The sequence below is a fragment of the Lichenostomus cassidix genome, unplaced genomic scaffold (assembly GCF_008360975.1).
Source record: "Lichenostomus cassidix isolate B80296 unplaced genomic scaffold, HeHo_3.0 HiC_scaffold_851, whole genome shotgun sequence".
Classification (NCBI taxonomy): domain Eukaryota; kingdom Metazoa; phylum Chordata; class Aves; order Passeriformes; family Meliphagidae; genus Lichenostomus; species Lichenostomus cassidix.
This window is the reverse complement of record NW_028147636.1, coordinates 92,335-115,052: the sequence shown is the minus strand read 5'-3', so window position 1 is coordinate 115,052 and position 22,718 is coordinate 92,335. Positions and strand designations below refer to the sequence as shown.

The window sequence follows — 22,718 nt, the reverse complement described above, 5'->3', positions numbered from 1 at the left end:
TGTCCCCGCAGGGATGGCCGCGGGGGGAGGGCTGCTGTGCGGTGCCACCGGCCTGGTCCTGCTGGTTGTCGCCACGGCCACCCACTTCTGGGTGCAGCGCCGCGCGCCGGGCGGCAGCGCCAGCCTGGGGCTGTGGCACTCCTGCCTCGGGGGACAGTGCCACCCGCATGCCACCACCCCAGGTACGGCCGGCGACACGGGGAGTGGGGGGTTCATCCCTGCAGGGAAATGTCCCCCCCGCTGTCCCCTAGGGGTGTCCCTGGTGTCCCCAATGTCCCCCCGTGGTGTCGCCCGTGGTGTCCCTGGTGTCGCACTCCACTCCAGAGTGTCCCCATGTCCCCAGAAGTGCCACCCCCGGGTAACCGCTTAACCCAGAGATGTCCCCAAGGGTGTCCCCAGCATTCCCCGGAGATGCCACCCACGGGTGTCCCCATGTCCCCATGGATGTCCCCAGCATCTCCCGGGAATGTCCCCACTAGGTATCGCCATGTCCCCATGAGTGTCCCCCAGAGATGTCACCCCCGGGTGTCCCCCGGGTGTCCCCAACATCTCCCGGAGATGTCACCCCCAGGTATCGCCATGTCCCCATGGGTGTCCCCTGTGTCCCCCGGGATGTCACCCCCGGGTATCTCCATGTCCCCAGGGTGTTCCCTACACCCCCCGAGATGTCACCCCCAGGTGTCCCTATGGATGTCCCCTGTGTCCCCCGGGATGTCACCTCCGGCTATCCCCAGCAGGGCGGGAACTGGGGGTTCCCCCGTGTGTCCCCGCGGTGTCCCCAACCCGTGTCCCCGCAGCGCTCCTGGAGGCCACGCGGGTGCTGATGCTGCTCTCGGTGGTCGCCGCCGCCGCCGGACTCGCCCTGGGGCTGTCCCTGGGGGCCAGCGGGGGCCGGCGGGGGCGAGCCAGAGTGGCCGGGGCCACCCTGCTGCTGGCCGGTACGTGGGGACAGGGGGGCGCGGGGACTGTCCCCAGGGGTGGCATCGCTGGGCTGGGCAGGGACAGGGCTCTGCAGGGTGGGAATTGGGGGTCACTGGTGCACTGAGCTGTGCCCGGGCTCTGCTGTGCCAGTCACTCATGTACTGAGCTGTGCCCGGTCTCTGCTGTGCTGTCATTCCTGTATTGAGCTGTGCCCGTTCTCTGCTGTGCCCATCACTCATGCGCTGAGCTGTGCCCGTTCTCTGCAGTGTGGGAATTGGGGGTCATCAGTGCACTGAGCTGTGCCCGTTCTCTGCTGTGCTGTCATTCCTGTATTGAGCTGTGCCCGTTCTCTGCAATGTGGGATCTGGGGGTCACTGCTGCGCTGAGTTGTTCTCGGTCTCTGCTGTGCCCCTGACCCCCCAACCCGTGTCCCTGTCTCCCCGTGTCCCCCTGACCCCCATGTGCCTGTCTCCCCGTGTCCCCCCTTGTCCCCTGACCCCCATGTCCTCTGACCTCCGTGTCCCTGACCCCCCCATGCCCATGTCCCCTGACCCCTGACCCCCAGCCCGTGTCCCCTGACCCCCCAGCCTCTGTCCCTGACCCCTCCGTGTCCCCTGACCCCCGTGCCCCTGAACCCCCAGCCCGTGTCCCTGACCCCCAACCTTCGTTCCTCCCTGACCCCGTGTCCCTGACCCCCACTGTCCCCTGTCCCCCGTGTCCCCTTACCCCGTGTCCCCTGACACCCCGTGTCCCTGTCCCCGCTGTCCCCTGACCCCGTGTCCCTGTCCCGCTGTCCCCTGACCCCGTGTCCCTGTCCCCCCTGTCCCCGTGTCCCTGACCCCGTGTCCCTGTCCCCTGACCCGTGTCCCTGTCCTTGACCCCCCTGTCCCTGTCCCCTGACCCCCTGTCCCTGTCCCCTGACCCCGTGTCCCTGTCCCCTGACCCCGTGTCCCTGTCCCCTGTCCCCTGACCCGTGTCCCTGTCCCGCTGTCGGCAGGGCTGCTGGCGCTGCTGGGGCTCGGGGTGTACTCGGGCGGAGCTCTGACCCTGCTGGTGCCTCTGCGGAGCTCCTGGAGCTTCTCCTGGTCCTACATCCTGGGCTGGGTGGCCGTGGTGCTCATCGGCTCGGCCGGTACCGGGAACGGGAACCGGGAATGGGGTACCGGGAATGGGGTACCGGGAACCAGGAATGGGGACTGGGGGTACCGGGAATGGGGTACCGGGAATGGGGTACCGGGGATTTCGTGGTGCTCATCGGCTCGGCCGGTACCGGGGATTGGGGTACCGGGAACCGGGAATGGGGGTACCGGGAATTGAGGTACCAGGCTGCGTGGCCGTGGTGCTGATCGGCTCGGCCGGTACCGGGATTGGGAACCGGGAACGGGGAACGGGGGGAACAGGAATAGGACACCGGGAACCTGGAATGGGGACTGGGGGTACCGGGAATGGGGGAATCGGGAACGGGCATAACGGGGATGGGTATCGACTGAGTGTCCGTGGTGCTCATCAGCTCGGCCGGTACCGGAATGGGAACCGGGAATGGGGGGCACCGGGAATTGGGGTACCGGGATTGGGGTATCGAGATTGGGGTATCGAGATTGGGGTACCGGGAATTGGGGTACCGGGATTGGGGTACCGGGATTGGGGTACCGAGATTGGGGTATCGAGATTGGGGTACCGGGAACCGGGAATGGGGGTACCGGGATTGGGGTACCGGGGATTGGGGTATCGAGATTGGGGTACCGGGATTGGGGTACCGGGCTCCGTCGCCATGGTGCTGATTGGCTCGGCCGGTACCGGATTGGGCTACTGTGAGTGGGGGTACCTGGGATGGGGGGTACCGGGAATGAGGGGTACCGAGGACTGGGGGGTACCGGGAATGGGGGGTACCGGGGATTGGGGTACCGGGATTGGGGGGTACGTGGGAATTTGGGAGTACCGGGGATTGGGGGTACTGGGGATTGGGGGTACCGGGCTGGGTGGCCGTGGTGCTGATCAGCTCAGCCAGTACCGGAGTGGGAACCGGGAACCGGGAATGGGGGGTACCGGGGATGGGGGGTACCGGGAATGGGGGGTACCGGGAATTTGGGTGTCACGAGAATTGGGGAGTCACAGGAACTTGGGGGATCCCTACTGTGCTGAGCCCAGTCCGGGCTCTGCAGGGTCACGAGAATTTGGGGTACCGGAACTGGGGGTGTCACGGGAACTTGGGGTGTCACTGCTGCACTGAGCTGTGCCTGGGCTCTGCAGAGTCAGAACTGGGACCCCCTCATAGTTTTGGGGGTCCCAAATCCCCTTCCCTCACCCCAAATCCCCTTTTTCCCACCCCCCAGGGCTTTTCCACCTCTGCGCAGCTTCCAAGGATCCTTCCCCGGAGAGCTCGGAAGCTGGGGGGGCCTGAGGGGTCCTGGGTGCCCTCGGGGGGTCCCCGGCGCCCCCTCCCCAATTTGGGGGTCACTGCTGTGCTGAGCTCTGTTCAGCCTCTGCTGCTCCCCCCAAAATCCCGTTTTTTCCCCCTTTTCCCAAATTTTGCTGTGCCAATAAATGTCCCCCCGACCTCCCCCGGATTGCCCTGTGGTGTCCTGGGGGGATTTGGGGACCCCAAAATTTCCTGGGGGGTCCCAAAATTTCCTGGGGTGGGATAGGTCGGTGACAGCCCTCGGCCCCCCTCCCCGGCTGTGGGAAGGAACTGGGATATGTTGGGGGGCGCTGGGGAGGCACTGGGAGGGATCTGGGGGTCACTGGGAGGGATTTGGGGGTCACTGGGAGCACTGGTGTGAGGCAGGAATGGACTGGGTGGAATGTGAGAGGCACTGGGAAGAACTGGGAGGAATTTGGGGGTCACTGGGAGGGACGTGGGGACGTCACTGGGAGCACTGGTGGGGGGCAAGAACGGACTGGGTGGGATCTGGAATGGACTGGGAGGGAATGAGAGACACTGGGAGGAACTGGGAGGGATGTGAAGGTCACTGGGAGCCCTGGGAGGGACATGGGAATCACTGGGAGCACTGGTGTGGCGCAGGAGTGGACTGGGAGGGATCAGGGATGGACTGGGAGGGATGCGAGAGGCACTGGAAGCACCATGGGTGCCACTGGGAGCACTGGGAGGAATCGTGGGGGGTCAGTGGGAGCACTGGTGAGGGGCAGGAATGGACTGGGATGGAGCCGAGAGGCACTGGGAGGGCGATGGGGGGCACTGGGAGCACTGGGAATGCCATGAGGAGCACTGGGGATGCCATGGGGATCACTGGGAATACTGGGATCTGTGGGAATGCCATGAGGAGCACTGTGATCACTGGGATGACTGGGATGACTGGGATCACCAGGAATGCCATGAGGAACACTGGGAGCACTGGGAGCACTGGGAGTGTCATGCGAGTCGCTGGGATCACTGGGAGCGCTGGGAATGCCATGGGGAGCGCTGGGATCACTGGGAGCGCTGGAAATGTCACGGGAGCCACTGGGAGCACTGGGAATGCCATGGGGATCACTGGGATCACTGGGATCCCTGGGATCACTGGGAGCACTGGGAACACTGGGATCACTTGGAGCACTGGGATCACCCCCGGCTGTCCCCTGTCCCTCGGGCACCCCGCCCGGGCGTGTCCCCCCCGCTCCCCCCGCGGCCATCGCCCCTTTAAGGCCGCGCCCCAGCCCCGCCCCCGGCCCGACCTGCCCGACCGGTCCGCCCCGCCCGGCCCCGCCCTGCGCCCCGCCCCGCCAGGCCCCGCCCCCCGCGCGCCTGGCCCCGCCCCCTGCCCCGTCCCGTCCCGTCCCGTCCCGAGCGGAGCAGCACCGGCCCGTCCGCCGCCACCGGCCCGTCCGCCGCCACCGGCCCCGGCTCGGCCCGCTCGGCCCCGCTCCGGCGCGGTGCAGCCCGGCCAGGCTCGGCCCGGAGCCCCCCGGTGCGCCCCGGTGGCTCCCGCTGGGTGCCGGTGGCTCCCGGTGGCTCCCGGTGGCTCCCGGTTCCGCCCGGTCCGGCGCGGAGGGTCCCGCCGAGGCGCTGCGCAGAGGGTGCCGGTGCGGCGCGGAGGGTCCCGGAGGGTGCCGGTGGGGCTCGGTCCGGCCCGGATGGTGCTGGCCGGGGGCCGAGCCGCGCCGTGAGCCCGGAGCGCTCCGCATGGACCCCCGCGGGATGCGGCCCGGGGCGCCCCTGCTCCTCCTCGCCTTCCTTATCGCCGCCACCGGTAAGGCTGCCCGGCACGGACCGGCACCGGCACCGGGACTGGGGACCGGGGAGGGGAAGGGGGCGGCGGCACCGGCTGGGACACCGGCGGGGGAACCGGGAGCGGGGAGAGCACCGCTTCCCACGGGGGGGAGATCCCGGGGGGCACCGGCTGCTCCCGGAGGGGAGAACCGGGACCGGGGGGGCAGCGGCGGGACCGGGACCGGGCGGGGAGGGTGAAACCGGGGCGGGGAGGGTGAAACCGGGACCGGGAAATGAGAACCGGGACCGGGAAAGGAAACCGGGACCGGGAAAGGAAACCGGGACCGGGAAAGGGGAACCGGGACCGGGAAAGGGGAACCGGGCCGGGGGGCAGCGGCGGTTCCAGGGGACCGGGGACGGTGGGGGGACTCGCGGGGACGCGCGCAGGTGTGCGCGCACACGCGGTGCAGGTGCGGGAGCGCGCGTGTGTACGTGGGTGCGCTCGCGTGTGCACCTGCGGCCCCGAGCACCTGCGGCCGCGCGCCTGCCCGCCGGGGTCCGAGGGTCCGCGCGCGTGCCCGTGCGCGCGCCCGCGGCCTCCCCGCGGCTCCGGGGGGCTGCGCCCGGGGCGCTTCACACGCGTGTGCGCGCACACCTGCGCGCGTGCCCGTGGGTGCGCACCTGCGGCGCTGCGTGGGTTCCTCCCCCTCCCCCCCACTCGGGGGGGGCGCGGACCGCGCTGGGGACACCCGGGGGGGGTTGGGGACACCCCGTGGGAACGGCGACACCGCCATGTCCCAGGGGGGTCCTGTGCCGCCCCCTTCCCATTGTCCCCACACCCCGCAGTTTGGGTGTCCCCGTTGTCCCCAATCCCCAATTTGGGGTCTCCACGCAGAGTGGGGGGTCTCTGCCCCCACGGGTGACGCACAGACGGGGGGGTCACCTGCCCTGCCCCGCCCCCACCCCCGCCGTGCCTCAGTTTCCCCGTGGGAACGGGCTGGGGACAACAAACCCCCCCGCTGGTCCCTGGGGGGGCTGACCGCTCCCCACGCGCGGCTCGCACCCCACGGGGAGCTCGGGGAGTCCGGGTGGTCCCAGCCCCGCCACCATCGCTCCAGGCCTTGTAACCCTTTGGGGTGTGGGTTGCACACGAGCGTGCAAGAGCTTCCCACGGGTGTGCAAAGGTTCCCACGAGAGTGCAAGGATCCCCACGCGCGTGTGGTGGATTTTTTTGGGGGTGGGGGGCTCCAGCACTGCCTGTTTGTCCCCCCCCCAACGAGGGGACAGGAGGTGACACAGCACGTGCGCGCGCGTCCCCGTGGGAAACAACCGCGCTCTCCACCCCCGTGGGATTCCTTCGGGACCCCCAACCCCCCCGGGACCCCCGAAATTCCCGGGATCCCCCGCTGGCGGCCCCCCCGCGCGCGCGGCCGGGGCGTGGGGGATGCGCGATCCGGTTCAGCCGGTTCCCCGCTCCGGTTCCCACGCGCTCGGGCCGCGCTGGGTGGGGACGCCCCGAGGGGGGAAACCTCCCCGCGGAACCCCGCAACCTCCCCCAGCCCCGCCGCGACCCCCGCGGGACACCCCCGAGCCACCCCCGGGACCCCCCGAGCTGCCCGTTGGCCCCGGGAGCGCGGCGGCGCTGGGGGAAACTGAGGCACGCGGGGATGGCGGGGCGGCGCGGGAAGGAGGAGGGGAGGGGGATGAAGGGGTTAATGAGTCGGGGGGCTACTGGGGGATCACGGGGGGTTTTTGGGGAGCCCCCGGGGGGCTCGGCGGGGGCGGCAGAGCGGGATCTGTCCCGGCCGGTTGGGCTGGACGGGCCGGCCTGGCCGCTTCTGGCGGCGGCGGCGGGAGGGACACGCCCACTGCCCGCGGGACACGCCCCCCGGCCACGCCCCCTCCCCAAAATGTACCCCCAAAAATGCACCTCGAAACACCCGATCTGTCCCCCAAAACTGTACCCCCGAATACTGGACCCCAAACTGCCAGCGGGTGCCCAAAACTGCACCCCAAATCCTCCATCCCAAAACTGCACCCCAAAACTGCACCCCAAATCTGCACCCCAAAGCCTCAAATCCCCAGCCAGGACCCAAAACTGCACCCCAAAAATATACCTCGAATCCCCCTATCAGCCCCCCAAAATTGCATCCCAAATCCTTAAACCTCCAGCCAGGACCCAAAACTGCACCCCAAAAATGTACCTCGAAACCCCCGATCTTCCTCCCAAAACCGATCCTCAAATCCTGGACCCTAAACTGCCAGCCAGTCCCTAAAACTGCACCCCAAATCCTCCATCCCAAATCTGCACCCCAAATCCTCAAACCCCCAGCCAGGCCCCAAAACTGCACCCCAAAAATGCACCTCGAAACCCCCGATCTGCCCCCCAAAACCGCTCTCCAAATCCTGGACCCCAAATCCTCCACCGCAGATTTGCACCCCAAATCTGCACCCCAAACTTGCCCCACAAATCCTCAGCCTGGCCCCAAAACTGCACCCTAAAAATGCACCTCAGCCCCCCAAATTCGCTCCCCAAATCCTTCACCCCAAACTGCCAGCCGGTCCTCAAATCTGCACCCCAAATCCTCAAACCCCCAGCCAGGCCCCAAAACCGCACCCCAAAATGCACCTCGAACCCCCCGATCAGCCCTCAGCACCTGCACTCCAAATCCCGGACCCTAATCACTCACCCCAAACCCTCAGGCAGCCCTAAACACCACACCCCAAATCCTGCACCCTAAACCTGTGCCTCAAACCCCACAATCAGTCCCCGGCACCGACACCCCAAATCCTGCACCCCAAATCCTGCACCCCAAATCCTGCACCCCAAATCCTGCGTGCCGGGCCCACTACCCGCACCCCAAATCCTACATCCCAAATCTGCACCCCAAACCTGCAACCCAATCCCCCAAGCTGCATCCCAAAACCTCCAGAAAGCCCTCAGCACCCCAAATCCTGCACCCCAAAACTGCATCCCCATCTCCAGGCAGACCCGAACCCGCACCCCAAATCCTGGACCCCAAACCCCCTACCAGTCCCCAAAACTGCACCCCAAACCCGCACCCCAAACCTGCTGCCCCCCAACCAGACCCAAATCTGCACCCCAAAACCCAAATCCTGGACCCCAAACCCCAGCCACTCTCCACACCCGCACCCCCAGTCACCGAACCCCAAATTCAACAGGTGTGCCCAGGTGTGTGTGTGAGTGTGCACAGGTGTGAGGGCAAGCACAGGTGTGCCCAGGTGTGCCCAGGTGTGTGTGCGAGTGCACAGGTGCCCTCACACAGACCCAAGTGCAAGCACAGGTACACTCAGGTGTGCCAGAGCCCTGCCCAGGTGTGCCCAGGTGTGCCCAGGTGTGTGTGCGAGTGCACAGGTGACCCTGTACAGACCCAAGTGCAAGAACAGGTACACCCAGGTGTGCCAGAGCCCTGCCCAGGTGTGCCCAGTGTGCCTGGCTGTGCCCAGGTGTGCATAAGACCTCTTGCACAGACCCAAGTGCAAGCACAGGTGTGCCCAGGTGTGCCCAGGTGTGTGTGTGAGTGTGCACAGGTGACCCTGTACAGACCCAAGTGCAAAAACAGGTGTGCCCAAGTGTGCTCAGGTGTGCCCAAGTGTGTGTGTGAGTGTGCACAGGTGCTCTCGCACAAACCCAAGTGCAAGAACAGGTACACCTAGGTGTGCCAGAGCCCTGCCCAGGTGTGCCCAGGTGTGCCCAGGTGTGCTGGAGCCCTGTGCAGCTGTGCCCAGCTGTGGCCAGGTGTGCCAGGGCCCTGCCCAGGTGTGCCCAGGTGTGCACAAGGGCTCTTACACGCATGTGAGTGCAAACCCAGCTGTGCCCAGGTGTGCTCTTGCACGCTCCTATCCCCCCTGGTGCCCACAGGTGGTGGCAGAGGGGACACAGGGAGGTGTCGCATCCCTGTCCCCATGTCCCCGCAGGCAGGGGCTGAGTGCAGGTGTCTGTGCCCACACAGAGGTGTCCCATCCCCACGTCCCCATGTCCCACCGTATCCCCGTGTCCCGCAGCTGGGGACTGCACGGAGATGCCATATCTCTGTCCCTCCGTGTCCCCTCTGGCCCCACGGGCGGGGGTCTCGTGGAGATACCATATCCCTGTCCCCACCGTGTCCCACCGTGTCCCCTCTGTCCCTGCAGGCAGGGGCCGCGCGGAGGTGTCTGTACCCACAGAGGTGTCCCATTCCCATATCCCTGTCCCCACGGTGTCCCCTGTGTCCCGCAGGCGGGGGCCGCACGGAGGTGTCTGTGCACACACAGAGGTGTCCCATCCCCAAGTCCCCATGTCCCCATGTCCCACGGTGTCCCCTCTCTCCCACAGGCGGGGGTCGCGCGGAGGTGTCTGTGCACACACAGAGGTGTCCCATCCCCATGTCCCCATGTCCCACGGTGTCCCCTCTCTCCCACAGGCGGGGGTCGCGCGGAGGTGTCCGTGTACACACCGAGGTGTCCCATCCCCATGTCCCCATGTCCCACCGTGTCCCCATGTCCCGCAGGCGGGGGCCGCACGGAGGTGTCTGTGCACACACAGAGGTGTCCCATCCCCATGTCCCTGTCCCCACGGTGTCCCTCTGTCCCGCAGGCGGGGGTCGCGTGGAGGTGCCGCGCAGTGTCACAGCCGTGCTGGGGCAGGACGTGGTGCTGCCGTGCCGCTACCTGGCGCAGGAGCAGGAGCAGGTGGTGCAGGTGACGTGGCTGAAGCGCGGCCCCGGCGCGGTGCCCACCGAGGTGGCAGTGCTGAACCCGCAGCACGGCGAGCACGTGCAGGAGCCCTTCGCGGGTCGCGTCCTGCGACACGGCCAAGGCGACCTGGAGGACGGAGCCATCGTGCTGCGCAACGCCGTGCAGGGCGACGAGGGCGACTACGAGTGTCACCTCATCACCTTCCCCATGGGCAACTTCGAGGGGCGGCTGACGCTCAGGGTGCTGGGTGAGTGTGGGGCGCGGGGACACAGGGGACACAGGGGACATGGGGGCATGGGGGATGTGGGGGACACAGGGGACACAGGGCATGGGGGGTGTGAGGGACGTGGGGGACATGAGGCACGTGGGGGATGTGGGGGATACAGGGCGTGGGGGACAGGGGGCACCAGGGTGACATAGGGGACATGGGGATGTGGGGGACATGGAGGTGTGGGGGACACGGGAGGCAAGGAGGGTATGGGGAGCATGTGGGACACAGCAGGCAGGGGGGATGTGGGGGGTGTGGGGGGACATGGGGGACACGGGGGATATTAGGGGCAGGGGGGCATGGGACACTGGTGACACGGGAGGTATGGGGGCTCAGGGGACGTGGGGGACATAGGGAGTGTGGGGAACATGGGAGGGACATAGGACACAGAGACATGGGGGACATGGGGGACATGGAGCACAGAGGGCACAGGGGGTGTGGGGGACATGGGGGCACATGGGACGCAGAGGACATGGGAATATGTGGGGTGCAGCTGGTGTGGAGGACATGGGGTACTTGGAGGGCACAGGGGACACAACGGGCACTGGGGATCTGGTGGGCACAGAGGACAGGGAGGACATTGGGGACATGGGGTGTGTGGGGGACACAGGGGACACAACGGGCACTGGGGACATGGGGTGTGTGGGGGACACAGGGGACACAACGGGCACTGGGGACAAGGGGTACGTGGAGGGCACAGGGGACACAACGGGCATTAGGGATGTAGTGGGCTTTGGGGACATGGAGGACATTAGGACATGAGGTACTTGGAGGGCACAGGGGACAAAACAGACACTGGGGATGTGGTGGGCTTTGGGGACATGGAGGACATTGGGGACATGGGGTACGTGGAGAGCACAAGGGACACAACGCGCACTGATGCCACGTCGGCCATCGCGGGCCACACCAGCCACCCTGGTGCCACACCGAGTGCCCCACAAACCCCTCCATCCCCGCCCCACCCTGACCCGTGTCACTCCCTGTCCCCCCGCAGTGCCACCGCTGCCCATCCTGAACCCCGGGCCGCCGCTGGAGGAGGGCCAGGGCCGCACGCTGGCCGCGTCCTGCACGGCCGAGGGCAGCCCGGTGCCGTCGGTGCGCTGGGAGACCGAGGTGCGCGGGACCAACGCCACGCGGCGCTCTGCCCACGCGCGGTCCGCCTCGGTCACCAGCGAGTTCTTCCTGGTGCCCGGGCGCAGCATGAACGGCAAGAGCCTCACCTGCGTGGTGGCACACCCGGGGCTGAGCCACGAGAAGAGGATCACACACCTGCTCAGCGTCGCCTGTGAGACACCGGGCACTGCCGCGGGGCGGGGACACCGGGGGACACCGGGGGATGGGGAACAAGGGGGTGTGGGGGTGCTGGGGACACGGGAGTGTGGGGGGTGTTGGGGACATGGGGATGTGGGGAGTGCTGGGGACGTGGCGGGGTGACAAGGGACATGGAGGGTGAGGGGGTGTGGGGACACGGCGGCTTTTTGGGGTATGGAGGGTGTTGGGGATGTGGGGCGTGGTGGGGACATGGGGGGCATTGGGGACATGGTGGGGTGTGGAGGTTGTTGGGGACATCAGGGGATGACAAGGGACATGGAGGGCATTGGGGACATGAGGAGTGGGAAGGGCATTGGGGACAAAAGGGGTGAGGGGGGTGTGGGGACATGGGGGACATTGGGGACATGGGGAGTGAGGGGAGTGAGGGGACATGGCAGGTATTTGGGGACATGGCAGGTATTTGGGGACTTGGGGTGTGTGATGGGGACTGGGGACATGGAGGGTATTGGGGACATGGGGGGCGTTGGGGACATGAGGACGTGATGGGCATTAGGGGCGTGGGGGGCATTGGGGACATGGAGGGTGTTGGGGACATGGGGTGCGAAGGGCATGGGGGTGTGATGGACATTGGGGACATTTGGGGCAGGAAAGGTCTTGGGGGACATTGAGGGATGAAGAGTACATGGGGACATCGTGAGCATTGGGGACAGGAGGGACATTGAGGGATATGGGGGGCACGGCGGACATGGGGGGTGTTAGGGACATGGGGGCATTGGGGACATGGGGGACGTTTAGGGATATGGGGGACATGGGGGGACACTGAGAGACATGTGGGGCATTGGGGACATGGGGGACACTGGGCAGGTGGAGTGTTGGTGACATGGAGGACAACAGGTGGCATTGGGAGTGTAGGGGACACAGGTGACACTGGGGGACATCGGCATGGAGAGCCTTGGGGACACCGAGGGAAGGGCTTTGGGAATGGGGGGACACGACAGCACTGTGGGGGGGATGAGTGACACAGGAGGGGACCCTGGGGTGGTGGGGCTTTGTCCCCTGACTGTCCCCCTGTCCCCAGACCTGTCGGACGCGTCAGTCCTGGGTCACACGGCCGAGTGGCAGGAGGGCATGGAGGGGGCGGCGCTGACCTGCCTGGGGGATGGCAACCCGCCCCCGACCTACAACTGGACACGGTGAGGCCACTGCCACCTCCTGCCACCTCCTGTCACCTCCTGCCACCTCCTGTCACCTCCTGCCATCTCCTGCCACCTCCTGTCACCTCCCCAGGGCCTCCTGCCCTGGCTCCCCTCGCTCGTGTCCCCTGTGTCCCCTGGGCATGGCTGGGTCCCCGCCAGGGTCCGGAGCATGTTCGTGTCCCTACGGTGTCCCCGTGGTGTCCCTGCAGTGTCCCCTGCCCCAGCTCTATCCCCTGCACGTGTCCGTGTCCCCACCGTCTCCCCCTGACCATGTCCGTGTCCTGGCCATGTCCCATGTCCCTATTGTGTCCCAGTGGCCTGTGCTGGTGTCCCCCTGTCCCTGCCATGTCCCCCCATGTCCCTGCTGTGTCCCCTCTGCCCCTGTCCACCCCCCCACCCCCACACCCCCCCCCCCCCCACCCCCCCCCCCCCCCACCATGTCCCAGCTGCCACGCTGTGTCCCTCCATGTCCCCTCCATGTCCCTTATCCCTGCCATATCCCCCTGCCCATGTCCCTGCCATGTCCCCCCCGTCCCTGCCATGTCCCCCCCGTCCCTGCCGTGTCCCACCTGTCCCTGCCGTGTTCCCCCGGCTCTGCCACATCCCTCTGTCCCTACCCTGTCCCCCCTGTCCCTGCTGTGTCCCCCCTGTCCTTGCCACGTCCCTGCTGTCTCTGCCATGTCCTCCCTGTCCCTGTCGTGTCCTCCTGTCCATGCTGGGTCCCCCCGTCCATGTCCCCCTGCCCCTGCCATGTCCCCCCTATCCCTGCCATGTCCCCCTGCCCGTGTCCCCTATCTCTCTGCCATGTCCCCCTGTCCCTACCTACTCCCCTGTTCCTCCTGTGCCCCCCGTCCCCCACGTTCCCCTGTCCCTCCATGTCCTCCGCCCGTGTCCCCCTCTCCCTGACATGCCCCCTGTCCCTCCTGTGCCCCCTGTCCAGCACCCGTCTGCCTGCCACACTCCCATCCCCCCAGACCGTGTCCCTGCCACCCATCCCGTCCCCCCGGTGTCCCCCTGTCCCTCACCCACCCCGCCCGTCCCCGTGTCCCCACCCCGCCGTGCCGCTGCCGCCGCGGCGCTGCCGGTAGTGCCGCAAGCCCGGACAGGCCCCGCGGTGCCCGGCTGGGCGTCACCCGTGGGAACCGGCACTGCCAGCTTTGATGCCACCGCGCCACCGCCACCGCCCGCGCCCGCCCGGGCAGGCTGGGGCCGTCACTGGGGGTGGCACCGGGATGACAGCGGGGGGTGTCACCGGGGATGTCACTGGAGGCTGGCACCGGGATGACACTGGGGGCTGACACAGGGGGTGTCACCAGGGCTATCACCGGAGCCTGGTACTGAGGTGACAGCAGGGGCTGGCACCGGGGGATATCACTGGAATGACACTGGGGGCTGTCACCTGGAGCTGTCCCTCGGGGCTGTCACCAGGGGCTGTCACCAGGGGCTGGCACCGGGATGTCACTGGGAGCTGTCACCAGGCACTGTCACCAGGCTGACACCGCGGTGTCCCCGCAGGGTGGACGCGCCGCTGCCCGCAGGGGTGAAGGCCAAGGGGGACACCCTGCTGTTCCAGCGGCCGCTGGCCGTGGCTGACGCTGGTGACTACGTGTGCCGAGTGTCCAACCGCGTGGCCGCCAAGGAGGCCAGGGCCAATGTCAGCATCCGGGGACGTGCCACAGGTGGGGACAGGGACACCGGGGACACCTTGGGAGGGGGATGGGGGTCATGGGGGAGCTGGGCTTTGCTTCTCTGTCCATCCTGTCTGTCCATCTGTCTGTCCATTTATCCAAGCATCGCTCTGTCCACTCATCTGTCTGTCCACCCATCTGTCCGTTCATCTACACCTCTGTCCACCTGTCCGTCCATCCACCCATCCATTCATTCATCCACCCTTCCGTCCATCCGTCCATTCATCCACCCGTCCGTCCCTCCCACCTCCACTCCTCCCCTCCCATGCCCATCCCACTCTCGTCCGTCCCTTTTCCACGCCCGTCCACTCATCGTGTGCTCATCCCTTACTCACCTCTCATCCACCCTTCCGTCCACTCATCCACCCTTCTGTCCATTCATCCACCCTTCCGTCCACTCATCCACCCTTCTGTCCATTCATCCACCCTTCTGTCCATTCATCTACCCTTCTGTCCACTCATCCGCCCTTCTGTCCCCTGACCTGCCCTTCTGTCCACTCATCCACCCTTCTGTCCCCTGACCTGCCCTTCTGTCCACTCTGCCACCCTTCTGTCCACTCATCTACCTGCTTCGTCCCTCCCGATTCCCACCCATCCATCCATCATTCCGTCCATCTGTCTGTCCATCTCTCTGGCATCTCTCACTGTCCATCCCCAACCACTGATCACTCATCCACCCACCACCATCCATGGGCTTGTCCATCCATGGATTTGTCCATCTGTCCCTCCAGCACTTCTTGCTGTCCATTCTCACCCACTGGTCACCCATCTACTGTCCATGGGCTTGTCCAGCCGTGGAGTTGTCCATCCGTCCATCTGTCCATCCACCCACCCCAGATGTGTTTGTCAGTCCATCTATCCATGGATTCATCCACCTGTGGATGGACTCGTCCATCTGTCCATCCATGGACTCATCCATCCATCCATCCATCCATCCATCCATCCATCCATCCATCCATCCATGAATGTTCTTGTCCATCTGTCCATCCACCTGCCCATCCATTGACTGGTCCATCCATCCATGGATGTGTTTGTCCCCCTGACCCCTTTTGGGATGTCCCCTCCTTTGGAGTGTCCCCTGACCCCTGTGGGGTGTCCCATAATCCCCTTTTGGGATGTCCCCCCTCTTTGGGATTGTCCCCTGACCCCTGTGGGATGTCCCCCTCTTTGGAGTGTCCCACTGACCCCATTTGGGCTGTCCCCCCTCTTTGGGGTGTCCCCTGACCCCTTTGGGATGTCCCCCCCTGTTTGGGGTGTCCCTTTTCGGATGTCCCCCCTCTTTGGACTGTCCCCTCCCCTTTGGGCTGTCCCCTCCCCTCTGGCCTGTCCCCTGACCCATGGTGGCACCCCTGACGTGTCCCTTGTCCCTCAGAGGACACGGTGCGCCGCGTGGACCTGGTGTCTGCCTCAGTGGTGGTGGTTGGGGTCATCGCCGCTGTCCTGCTCTGTGTCCTTGTCATCGTCGTCGTGGTGATGACGCTCTACCACAAACGCAAGACACAGCGCATCTCCGAGAAGTAGTAAGGGAGGGACAGGGGGGACATTGGGGGATGTGGGGACATGGGGGGACATTGGGGGAGATTGGGGGACACTGAGGGAGATGGTGGATATAGGGGACATGGGGACATTGGGGGACATGGAGAGACATAGGGACATGGGGGACATTGGGGGACATAGGTACATGGAGGGACCTGGGAGGACATGGGGTTATGGGGGACATGGGGATATTGGGGACATGGCAACATGGGGACAGGGGACATGGTGGGACATGGGGACATGGCGGGACATGGGGACATGGAAGGACATGGAGACAGGGGACATTGGGGGACATGGTGGGACATGTGGACATTGGGATATGGCAGCATGGGGACATGGCTGATATGGGGGACAGGTTGATATGGGGACATTGGGGGACATTATGGGACATAGGGACATGGAGGAACATGGTGGACATGGGGAGACATGGGGACATGGTGGCATGGGGACATGGCGGAATATGACAGATGTGGGGGATATAGGGGTAAATGGGGACATGGGGACAGGGGACACGTGGGCACATGGACACATGGGAGGTATGAGGGGACAAGGGATGTGTGAGATCAGGGGACATAGGGGACATGAGTGGGACATGGCGGAGCTGGTGCTGAGTGTCCCCCGTGGGAGGACACGAGGGACTCAGGGGACACCGAGGGGACACAGCAGGGCTGGCGCTGAGTGTCCCCCATGGGAGCACACAAGGGACACAGGGGACACATGGGGGATGCAGGGGGACACATGGGGACACGGAGGGGACGAGGTGGTGCCAACGCTGAGTGTCCCCTGTGTCCCCAGCGAGGAGGAGCTGACACTGACGCGGGAGAATTCCATCCGGAGGCTTCACTCCAGCCACAGCAGTGACCCTCGGGCACAGGTGGGGACAGGCTGGGGTCACGGGGGGACACGGCAGAGGGGTTGGGGTCACCTGGGTGGTCAGGTGTCCAGGAAAAGGGGGTTTTGGGTTGGGCTATGGGGTGTCCATGGAGTGTCCATAGGATGTCCATGGGGTGTCCATAGGGTGTCCATAGGGTGTCCATGGAGTGTCCAGGGGTGTCCATAGGATGTCCATGGGGTGTCCATGGAGTGTCCATGGGGTGCCATGGGGTGTCCGTGGGGTGTCCATAGGGTGTCCATAGGGTGTCCATGGAGTGTCCAGGGATGTCCATAGGGTGTCCATAGGTCCATGGAGTGTCTGGGGGTGTCCATGGGGTGTCCATGGGGTGTCCATGGGGTGTCCATAGGGTGTCCATAGGGTGTCCATGGAGTGTCCAGGGCTGTCCATGGGATGTCCATAAGATGTCCATAGGGTGTCCATGGAGTGTCCAGGGCTGTCCATGGGGTGTCCATGGACTGTCCATGGGGTGTCCATGGAATGTCCATGGGGTGTCCATGGAGTGTCCAGGGCTGTCCATAGGGTGTCCATAGGGTGTCCATTGGGTGTCCATTGGGTGTCCATGGAGTGTCTGGGAACATCCATGGGGTGTCCATGAGGGGTGCCATGGGGTGTCTGGGGGTGTCCATGGGATGTCCATGGAGTGTCCATGGGATGTCCATGGGGTGTCCACGGGATGGGGTCAACGGGGCACCCATGGGGTCAGACTGTGCGATGTCCATGATGGGTGCTGTGGGGTGTCCAGGTGGTGTCCATGGAGTGTCCATGGGGTGTCCATGGAGTGTCCATATGGTGTCCATGGAGTGTCCATGGGGTCAGACTGTGGGGTGTCCATGGGGTGTCCATGGGGTGTCCATGGGGTGTTTATGGGGTGTCCATGGGGTGTCCATAGGTCCAGGCAGTGGGGTGTCCATGGGGTGTCCACAGGATGTCCATGGGGTGTCTGTAGAGCTGGAATGTGGGGTGTCCAGGGATATCTGGGGATATCCTGGGCTGTCCTGGGCTGTCCTGGGCGCTGACCAGTCTGTCCCAGCTGGAGGAGACGCTGCAGCTGCGGACGGAGAGTCGCCAGGGCAGCCTGCGAGGGGACAGCCTGAGAGGGGACAGTCTGAGAGGGGACAGCCTGAGAGGGGACAGCCTGCGTGGCACCAGCATCTGCTCTGCCATGGTGAGACACGGGGGACAACGGGGGACAAAGGAGTGACCGTGTCCCTGTCAGTGCCCATGTCCCCATTGGTCTCTGTGACCCTATTGGTGCTCACATCCCTGGTGGCACCTGTGTCCCCATCAGTGCTCGTGTCTCCATCAACACTGTGTCCCCATGGTGCCCATGTCCCCTTTGGTCCCTGTGTCCCCATCAGTCCTTGTGTCTCCACTGGTCCCTGTGTCCCCATGGTTCCCACATCCCCATTGGTCCCTGTGTCCCCATAGTGCCTGTGTCCCCATTGGTCCCAAGGTCCCCATTGGTCCCAAGGTCCCCATTGGTCCCTGTGTCCCCATGGTGACCAGGTTCTCATCAGTCCCTATGTCCCCATAGTGCCCGTGTCCCCATTGGTCCCTGTGTCCCCATCAATCCCCGTGTCCCTATCAGTGCCCATGTCCCCATCAATCCCCATGTCCCCCACCCTGCCCGGTGTCACCCCTGACATGTCCCTTGTCCCACAATCCCCTTGTCCCCATAATCCCCGTGTCCCCATCAGTGCCCATGTCCCCATCAATCCATGTGTCCCTCGCCCCGGTGTCACACCTGACGTGTCCCTCATCCCCATCAATCCCCACGTCCCCCACCCCACCCAGGCGTCACCCTGACCTGTCCCTTGTCCCCAGAGCGAGGAGCCCGAGGGCCGCAGTTACTCCACGCTCTCCACGGTGCGCGAGATCGAGACGCAGACCGACGTCCCCGTTGTCACCATTGTCCCCGCGGCGCCACCGCCACCGGAGCCGGCCGGGAAGGAGGCGAAGGAGGAGGAGGAGGATGGCGGCGGCGGCGGAGATCCCATCAAGCAGGCCATGACCCACTTCGTGCAGGAGAACGGCATGCTGCAGGCCAAGCCGAGCTCCAACGGCATCTACATCAACGGCCGCGGCCACCTGGTGTGACCGCCAGGGACACGGGGACACGGGGACACGGGGACAGGCAGGGGATGGCCAGCGCCCACCGCGCCCGCAGGGCTGTGCCCCTGCCGCTTCGGTCCCCAGGTGTCACCTCCCTGCTGGTGTGGGGCTGGGGATATGGACTCTGGTCCCCAGATGTCACCTCCCTGCTGGTGTGGCGTTGGGAACAAGGACAGTGCTCCAGGTGTCACCTCCCTGCTGGTGTGGGGTTGGGGATATGGACTCTGGTCCCTAAATGTCACCCTGCTGCTGGTGTGGCGTTGGGGACAAGGACAGTGCTCCAGGTGTCACCTCCCTGCTGGCGTGGGGTTGGGGATATGGACAGTGCCCCAGGACTGGCTGTGGTCCCCAAATGTCACCTCCCGGCTGGTGTGGGGTTAGTGATGGACTTCAGTTCTCAAATGTCACCTCGCTGCTGGTGTGGCACTGAGGACAAGGACAGTGCCCCAGGTGTCACCTCGCTACTGGTGTGGGGCTGGGGACATGGACTGTGCCCCAGGACTGGCTGTGGTCCCCAAATGTCACCTTCCTGCTGGTGTGGGGTCAAGGATGGACTTCAGTCCCCAGCTGTCACCTCCCCGCTGGTGTGGGGTTGGGGACATCACCAAGCCCCAGGACATTCTGCTGTCCCTAAATGTCACCTCGCTGCTGGCACAGGCTTGGGGACACACATGGCACCCCTGGACATGCTCCAGTCCCCAAGTGTCACCTCCCTGCTGCTGTGGGGTCACAAACAGACTCTGGTCCCCAAATGTCACCCCCCTGCTGGCACAGGCTTGGGGACAAGCCCCAGGACAAGCTGCTGTCCCCAGGTGCCACCTCCCTGCTATCCCAGGCTTGGGGACACCACTGACCCCCAGGACATTCTGCTGTCCCCAAGTGCCACCTCATCGCTCGCTTGGTGTCCAGGACAGACTGTGGTCCCCAAGTGCCACCTCCCTGCTGGCACAGGCTGGGGACAAAGCCAGGACAAGCTCCTGTCCCCAGGTGCCACCCGACACTGCGCTGGGGACACTCGCGGTGACACCGGGGACACCCCAGGACCGGGCGGGGCAGGAGACCCCGTGTGTCCCCAACCCCCGGGACTGCGGTGACACTGGGGACACTCGGGATTGCAGTGTCCGGGCTGTGGTGGCGCTGGTGACAGCCGTGTCCCCTCTCCCCCGGGCCGCGGTGACACTCGGGACACTGGGGACACTCGTGTTCCCTCATCCGCCGGGCTGTGGTGGCACTGGGGACACTCGGGATTGCCGCGTCCCCTCTCCCCGGGTGTGGTGGCACCGGTGACAGCCGTGTCCCCTCTCCCCGGGTGTGGTGGCACCGGTGACAGCCGTGTCCCCTCTCCCCGGGTGTGGGGGCGCCGGTGACAGCCGTGTCCCCTCCCCGGTGGGGGAGGGGCTGTACAGCCTGTATAGAATCTGTAAATAAAGGACCCGCGGGGCTGGGCGAGCGTGTGACAGCTTGGGGACACCGGGGGACACCGGGGGACACTGAGACAGGCGGGTGACATGGGTAGTGCAGGTGACACTGAGACACAGGGGACATGGGGGTGACACAGGTGACATGCAGGTGACAAGGTGAGTGGCGGGTGACACTGAGAGAGGCGGGTGACATGGGGACACTCGTGTGGCATGGGGATAGCATGGGTGACATGTGAGTGACATGGTGACATGGGGGTGACACTGAGACAGGCAGGTGACATGGGGACATGCACGCAGCACGGGGGTGGCACAGGTGACACGTGGGTGACATGGGAACACAGGTGGGACAGAGGGGACATGGGGACACGGGGGTGACACCAACACAAGCAGGTGACATGGGTAGTGCAGGTGCCACTGAGACACAGGGGACATGGGGGTGACACAGGTGACATGCAGGTGACAAGGTGAGTGGCGGGTGACACTGAGAGAGGCGAGTGGCACGCAGGTGACCTGGGTAATGCAGGTGACATTGAGACACTCTGGTGACATGGGGACACTTGTGTGGCATGGGGGTGGCACGGGTGACATGGTGACACAGGGTGACATTGAGACATGTGGGTGACCTGGGTGATGTGGGCGTGACAAGATAACATGCAGGTGACATGGGTAACGCACAGGTGACATCGGATATTGCCTGGGTGACAAGGTGACGTGGGGGTGACACTGACATACACAGGTGACACGGTGGTGAGGGGGTGACACTGAGACACGCGGGTGACACAGGGGTGGCACGGGTGACATGGGGGTGACGTGGGGGTGACACTGTGACACCCAGGTGACATGGTGACACAGGGGTCACATTGAGACACAGGGTGACACGGCGAGTGGCGGCTAACACCGAGACACGCAGGTGACACGGGGGTGACATCGGTAAACACACAGGTGACATGGTGACATGGTGGTGACACCGTGACATGCAGGTGGCACAGGTAACGTGTGGGTGACACGGGGGTGACACGGGGGTGACACGGGGGTGACAAGGGCACATGTAAGGGCGTGTGCAGGTGTGAACAAGGGTGTGCCCCGTGTCACACATGTGTGCAAGGGTGGGGACACTGCCACGGCTCACACAGGTGTGCACAGGTGTGAGAGAGCAGGTGAGTGTGCACAGGTGTGTGCAGGGTTGTGTGAGTGTGCACAGGTGAGTGTGCACAGCTGTGTGTGCACGCAGGTGAGTGTGTGCAGGTGAGTGTGCACAGGTGTGTGCAGGGACAGGTGAGTGTGCGCAGGGTTGTGTGAGTGTGCACAGGTGTGTGTGCAGGCGAGTGTGCACAGGCGAGTGTGAGAGCACGTGAGTGTGCACAGGTGTGTGCAGGGGCAGGTGAGTGTGCACAGGTGTGTGCAGGGGCAGGTGAGTGTCACACACACAGGTGTGCACAGGTGAGTGTGTGCAGCTGGTGTGCGCAGGTGAGTGTGAGAGCAGGTGAATGTGCACAGGTGTGTGAAAGCAGGTGAGTGTCACACTCACACAGGTGTGCACAGGTGTGTGTGCAGGGCAGGTGAGTGTGCACAGGTGTGAGTGTGAGAGCACGTGAATGTGCACAGGTGTGTGCAGGGGCAAGTGAGTGTCACACACTCACACAAGTGTGCACAGGTGAGTGTGTGCAGCTGGTGTGCACAGGTGAGTGTGAGAGCAGGTGAGTGTGAGAGCAGGTGAGTGTGCACAGGTGTGTGCAGGGACAGGTGAGTGTCACACTCACACAGGTATGCACAGGTGTGTGTGTGCAGGGCAGGTGAATGTGCACAGGTGTGTACAGGGGCAGGTGAGTGTCGCACACTCACACAGGTGTGCACAGGTGTGTGTGCAGGGCAGGTGAGTGTGCACAGGTGTGTGCAGGGGCAGGTGAGTGTCACACACTCACACAGGTGTGCACAGGTGTGTGCAAGAGCGAGGCCGCAGGGTTGTGTGAGTGTGAAGGAGGGTGTGTACAGCCTTGCACATGTGTGTGTGGGTGGGCATGGGATCACCTGGCTGTGCACAGCCTTGCACACGCGTGTGTCCCCGTCACCCCAGGGCGTGTCCCTTGCACACTCACATGTCCCCAGGGCGTGTCCCTGTCACACACGTGTGTGTCCTCAGGGTGTGTCCCTTGCACACGCATGTGTCCCCAGGGCATGTCCCTGTCACACCCCCGTGTCCCCGTGTCCTCTGAACCTGTCCCTTGCACACCCATATGTCCCCAGGGTGTGTCCCTTGCACACTCACATGTCCCCAGGGCGTGTCCCTGTCACACCCCCGTGTTCCTGTGTCCCCAGGGCATGTCCCTTGCACACTCGTGTGTCCCCAGGGCGTGTCCCTGTCACACCCCCGTGTCCCCGTGTCTCCAGGGCGTGTCCCTTGCACACCCACGTGTCCCCAGGGCGTGTCCCTTTCACACCCAAGTGTCCCCGTGTCCCTAGGTCGTGTCCCTTGCACACTCACGTGTCCCCTGAGCCTGTCCCTTGCACACTCACGTGCTCTTAGGGTGTGTCCCTGCCACACCCCCGTGTCCCCGTGTCCCAAG

At 65.0% G+C, this 22,718-nt stretch overlaps 3 protein-coding genes across 3 annotated transcripts; all 3 read left to right on the top strand.

Moving 5' to 3' along the window:
- Positions 1 to 3: 3 nt before the first annotated feature.
- LOC146421010 (lens fiber membrane intrinsic protein-like) lies at positions 4 to 3,481 on the top strand. The gene is made up of 4 exons (XM_085047801.1): positions 4 to 182; positions 798 to 938; positions 1,919 to 2,053; positions 3,255 to 3,481. The coding sequence occupies exons 1-4, from the start codon at positions 14 to 16 to the stop codon at positions 3,320 to 3,322; spliced, it is 513 nt and encodes a 170-aa protein (XP_084903927.1). The 5' UTR covers positions 4 to 13; the 3' UTR covers positions 3,323 to 3,481.
- Positions 3,482 to 4,684: 1,203 nt separating this feature from the next.
- Positions 4,685 to 19,023, top strand: NECTIN4 (nectin cell adhesion molecule 4). The gene is made up of 9 exons (XM_085047774.1): positions 4,685 to 5,108; positions 9,666 to 10,013; positions 11,029 to 11,319; positions 12,385 to 12,499; positions 14,018 to 14,181; positions 15,563 to 15,710; positions 16,522 to 16,600; positions 17,652 to 17,786; positions 18,446 to 19,023. Exons 1-9 carry the CDS (start codon positions 5,042 to 5,044, stop codon positions 18,716 to 18,718), a joined length of 1,620 nt encoding a protein of 539 aa, XP_084903900.1. The 5' UTR covers positions 4,685 to 5,041; the 3' UTR covers positions 18,719 to 19,023.
- Positions 14,194 to 15,497, top strand: LOC146421009 (uncharacterized; the record flags this gene model as incomplete). Its single annotated transcript, XM_085047802.1, has 1 exon — positions 14,194 to 15,497. A coding segment is annotated over one exon (1,221 nt), but the record flags the coding sequence as incomplete, so codon positions are not given.
- Positions 19,024 to 22,718: the final 3,695 nt, after the last annotated feature.

Coding starts and splice junctions, on each gene's coding strand:
- NECTIN4 (XM_085047774.1), top strand. CDS start 5,042: ATGGACCCCCGCGGGATGCGGCCCGGGGCGCCCCTGCTCCTCCTCGCC. Junction 10,014..11,028: donor GCTGACGCTCAGGGTGCTGG/GTGAGTGTGGGG, acceptor GTCCCCCCGCAG/TGCCACCGCTGCCCATCCTG. Junction 12,500..14,017: donor CCGACCTACAACTGGACACG/GTGAGGCCACTG, acceptor GTGTCCCCGCAG/GGTGGACGCGCCGCTGCCCG.
- LOC146421010 (XM_085047801.1), top strand. CDS start 14: ATGGCCGCGGGGGGAGGGCTGCTGTGCGGTGCCACCGGCCTGGTCCTG. Junction 183..797: donor CCCGCATGCCACCACCCCAG/GTACGGCCGGCG, acceptor GTGTCCCCGCAG/CGCTCCTGGAGGCCACGCGG. Junction 939..1,918: donor GGCCACCCTGCTGCTGGCCG/GTACGTGGGGAC, acceptor CGCTGTCGGCAG/GGCTGCTGGCGCTGCTGGGG.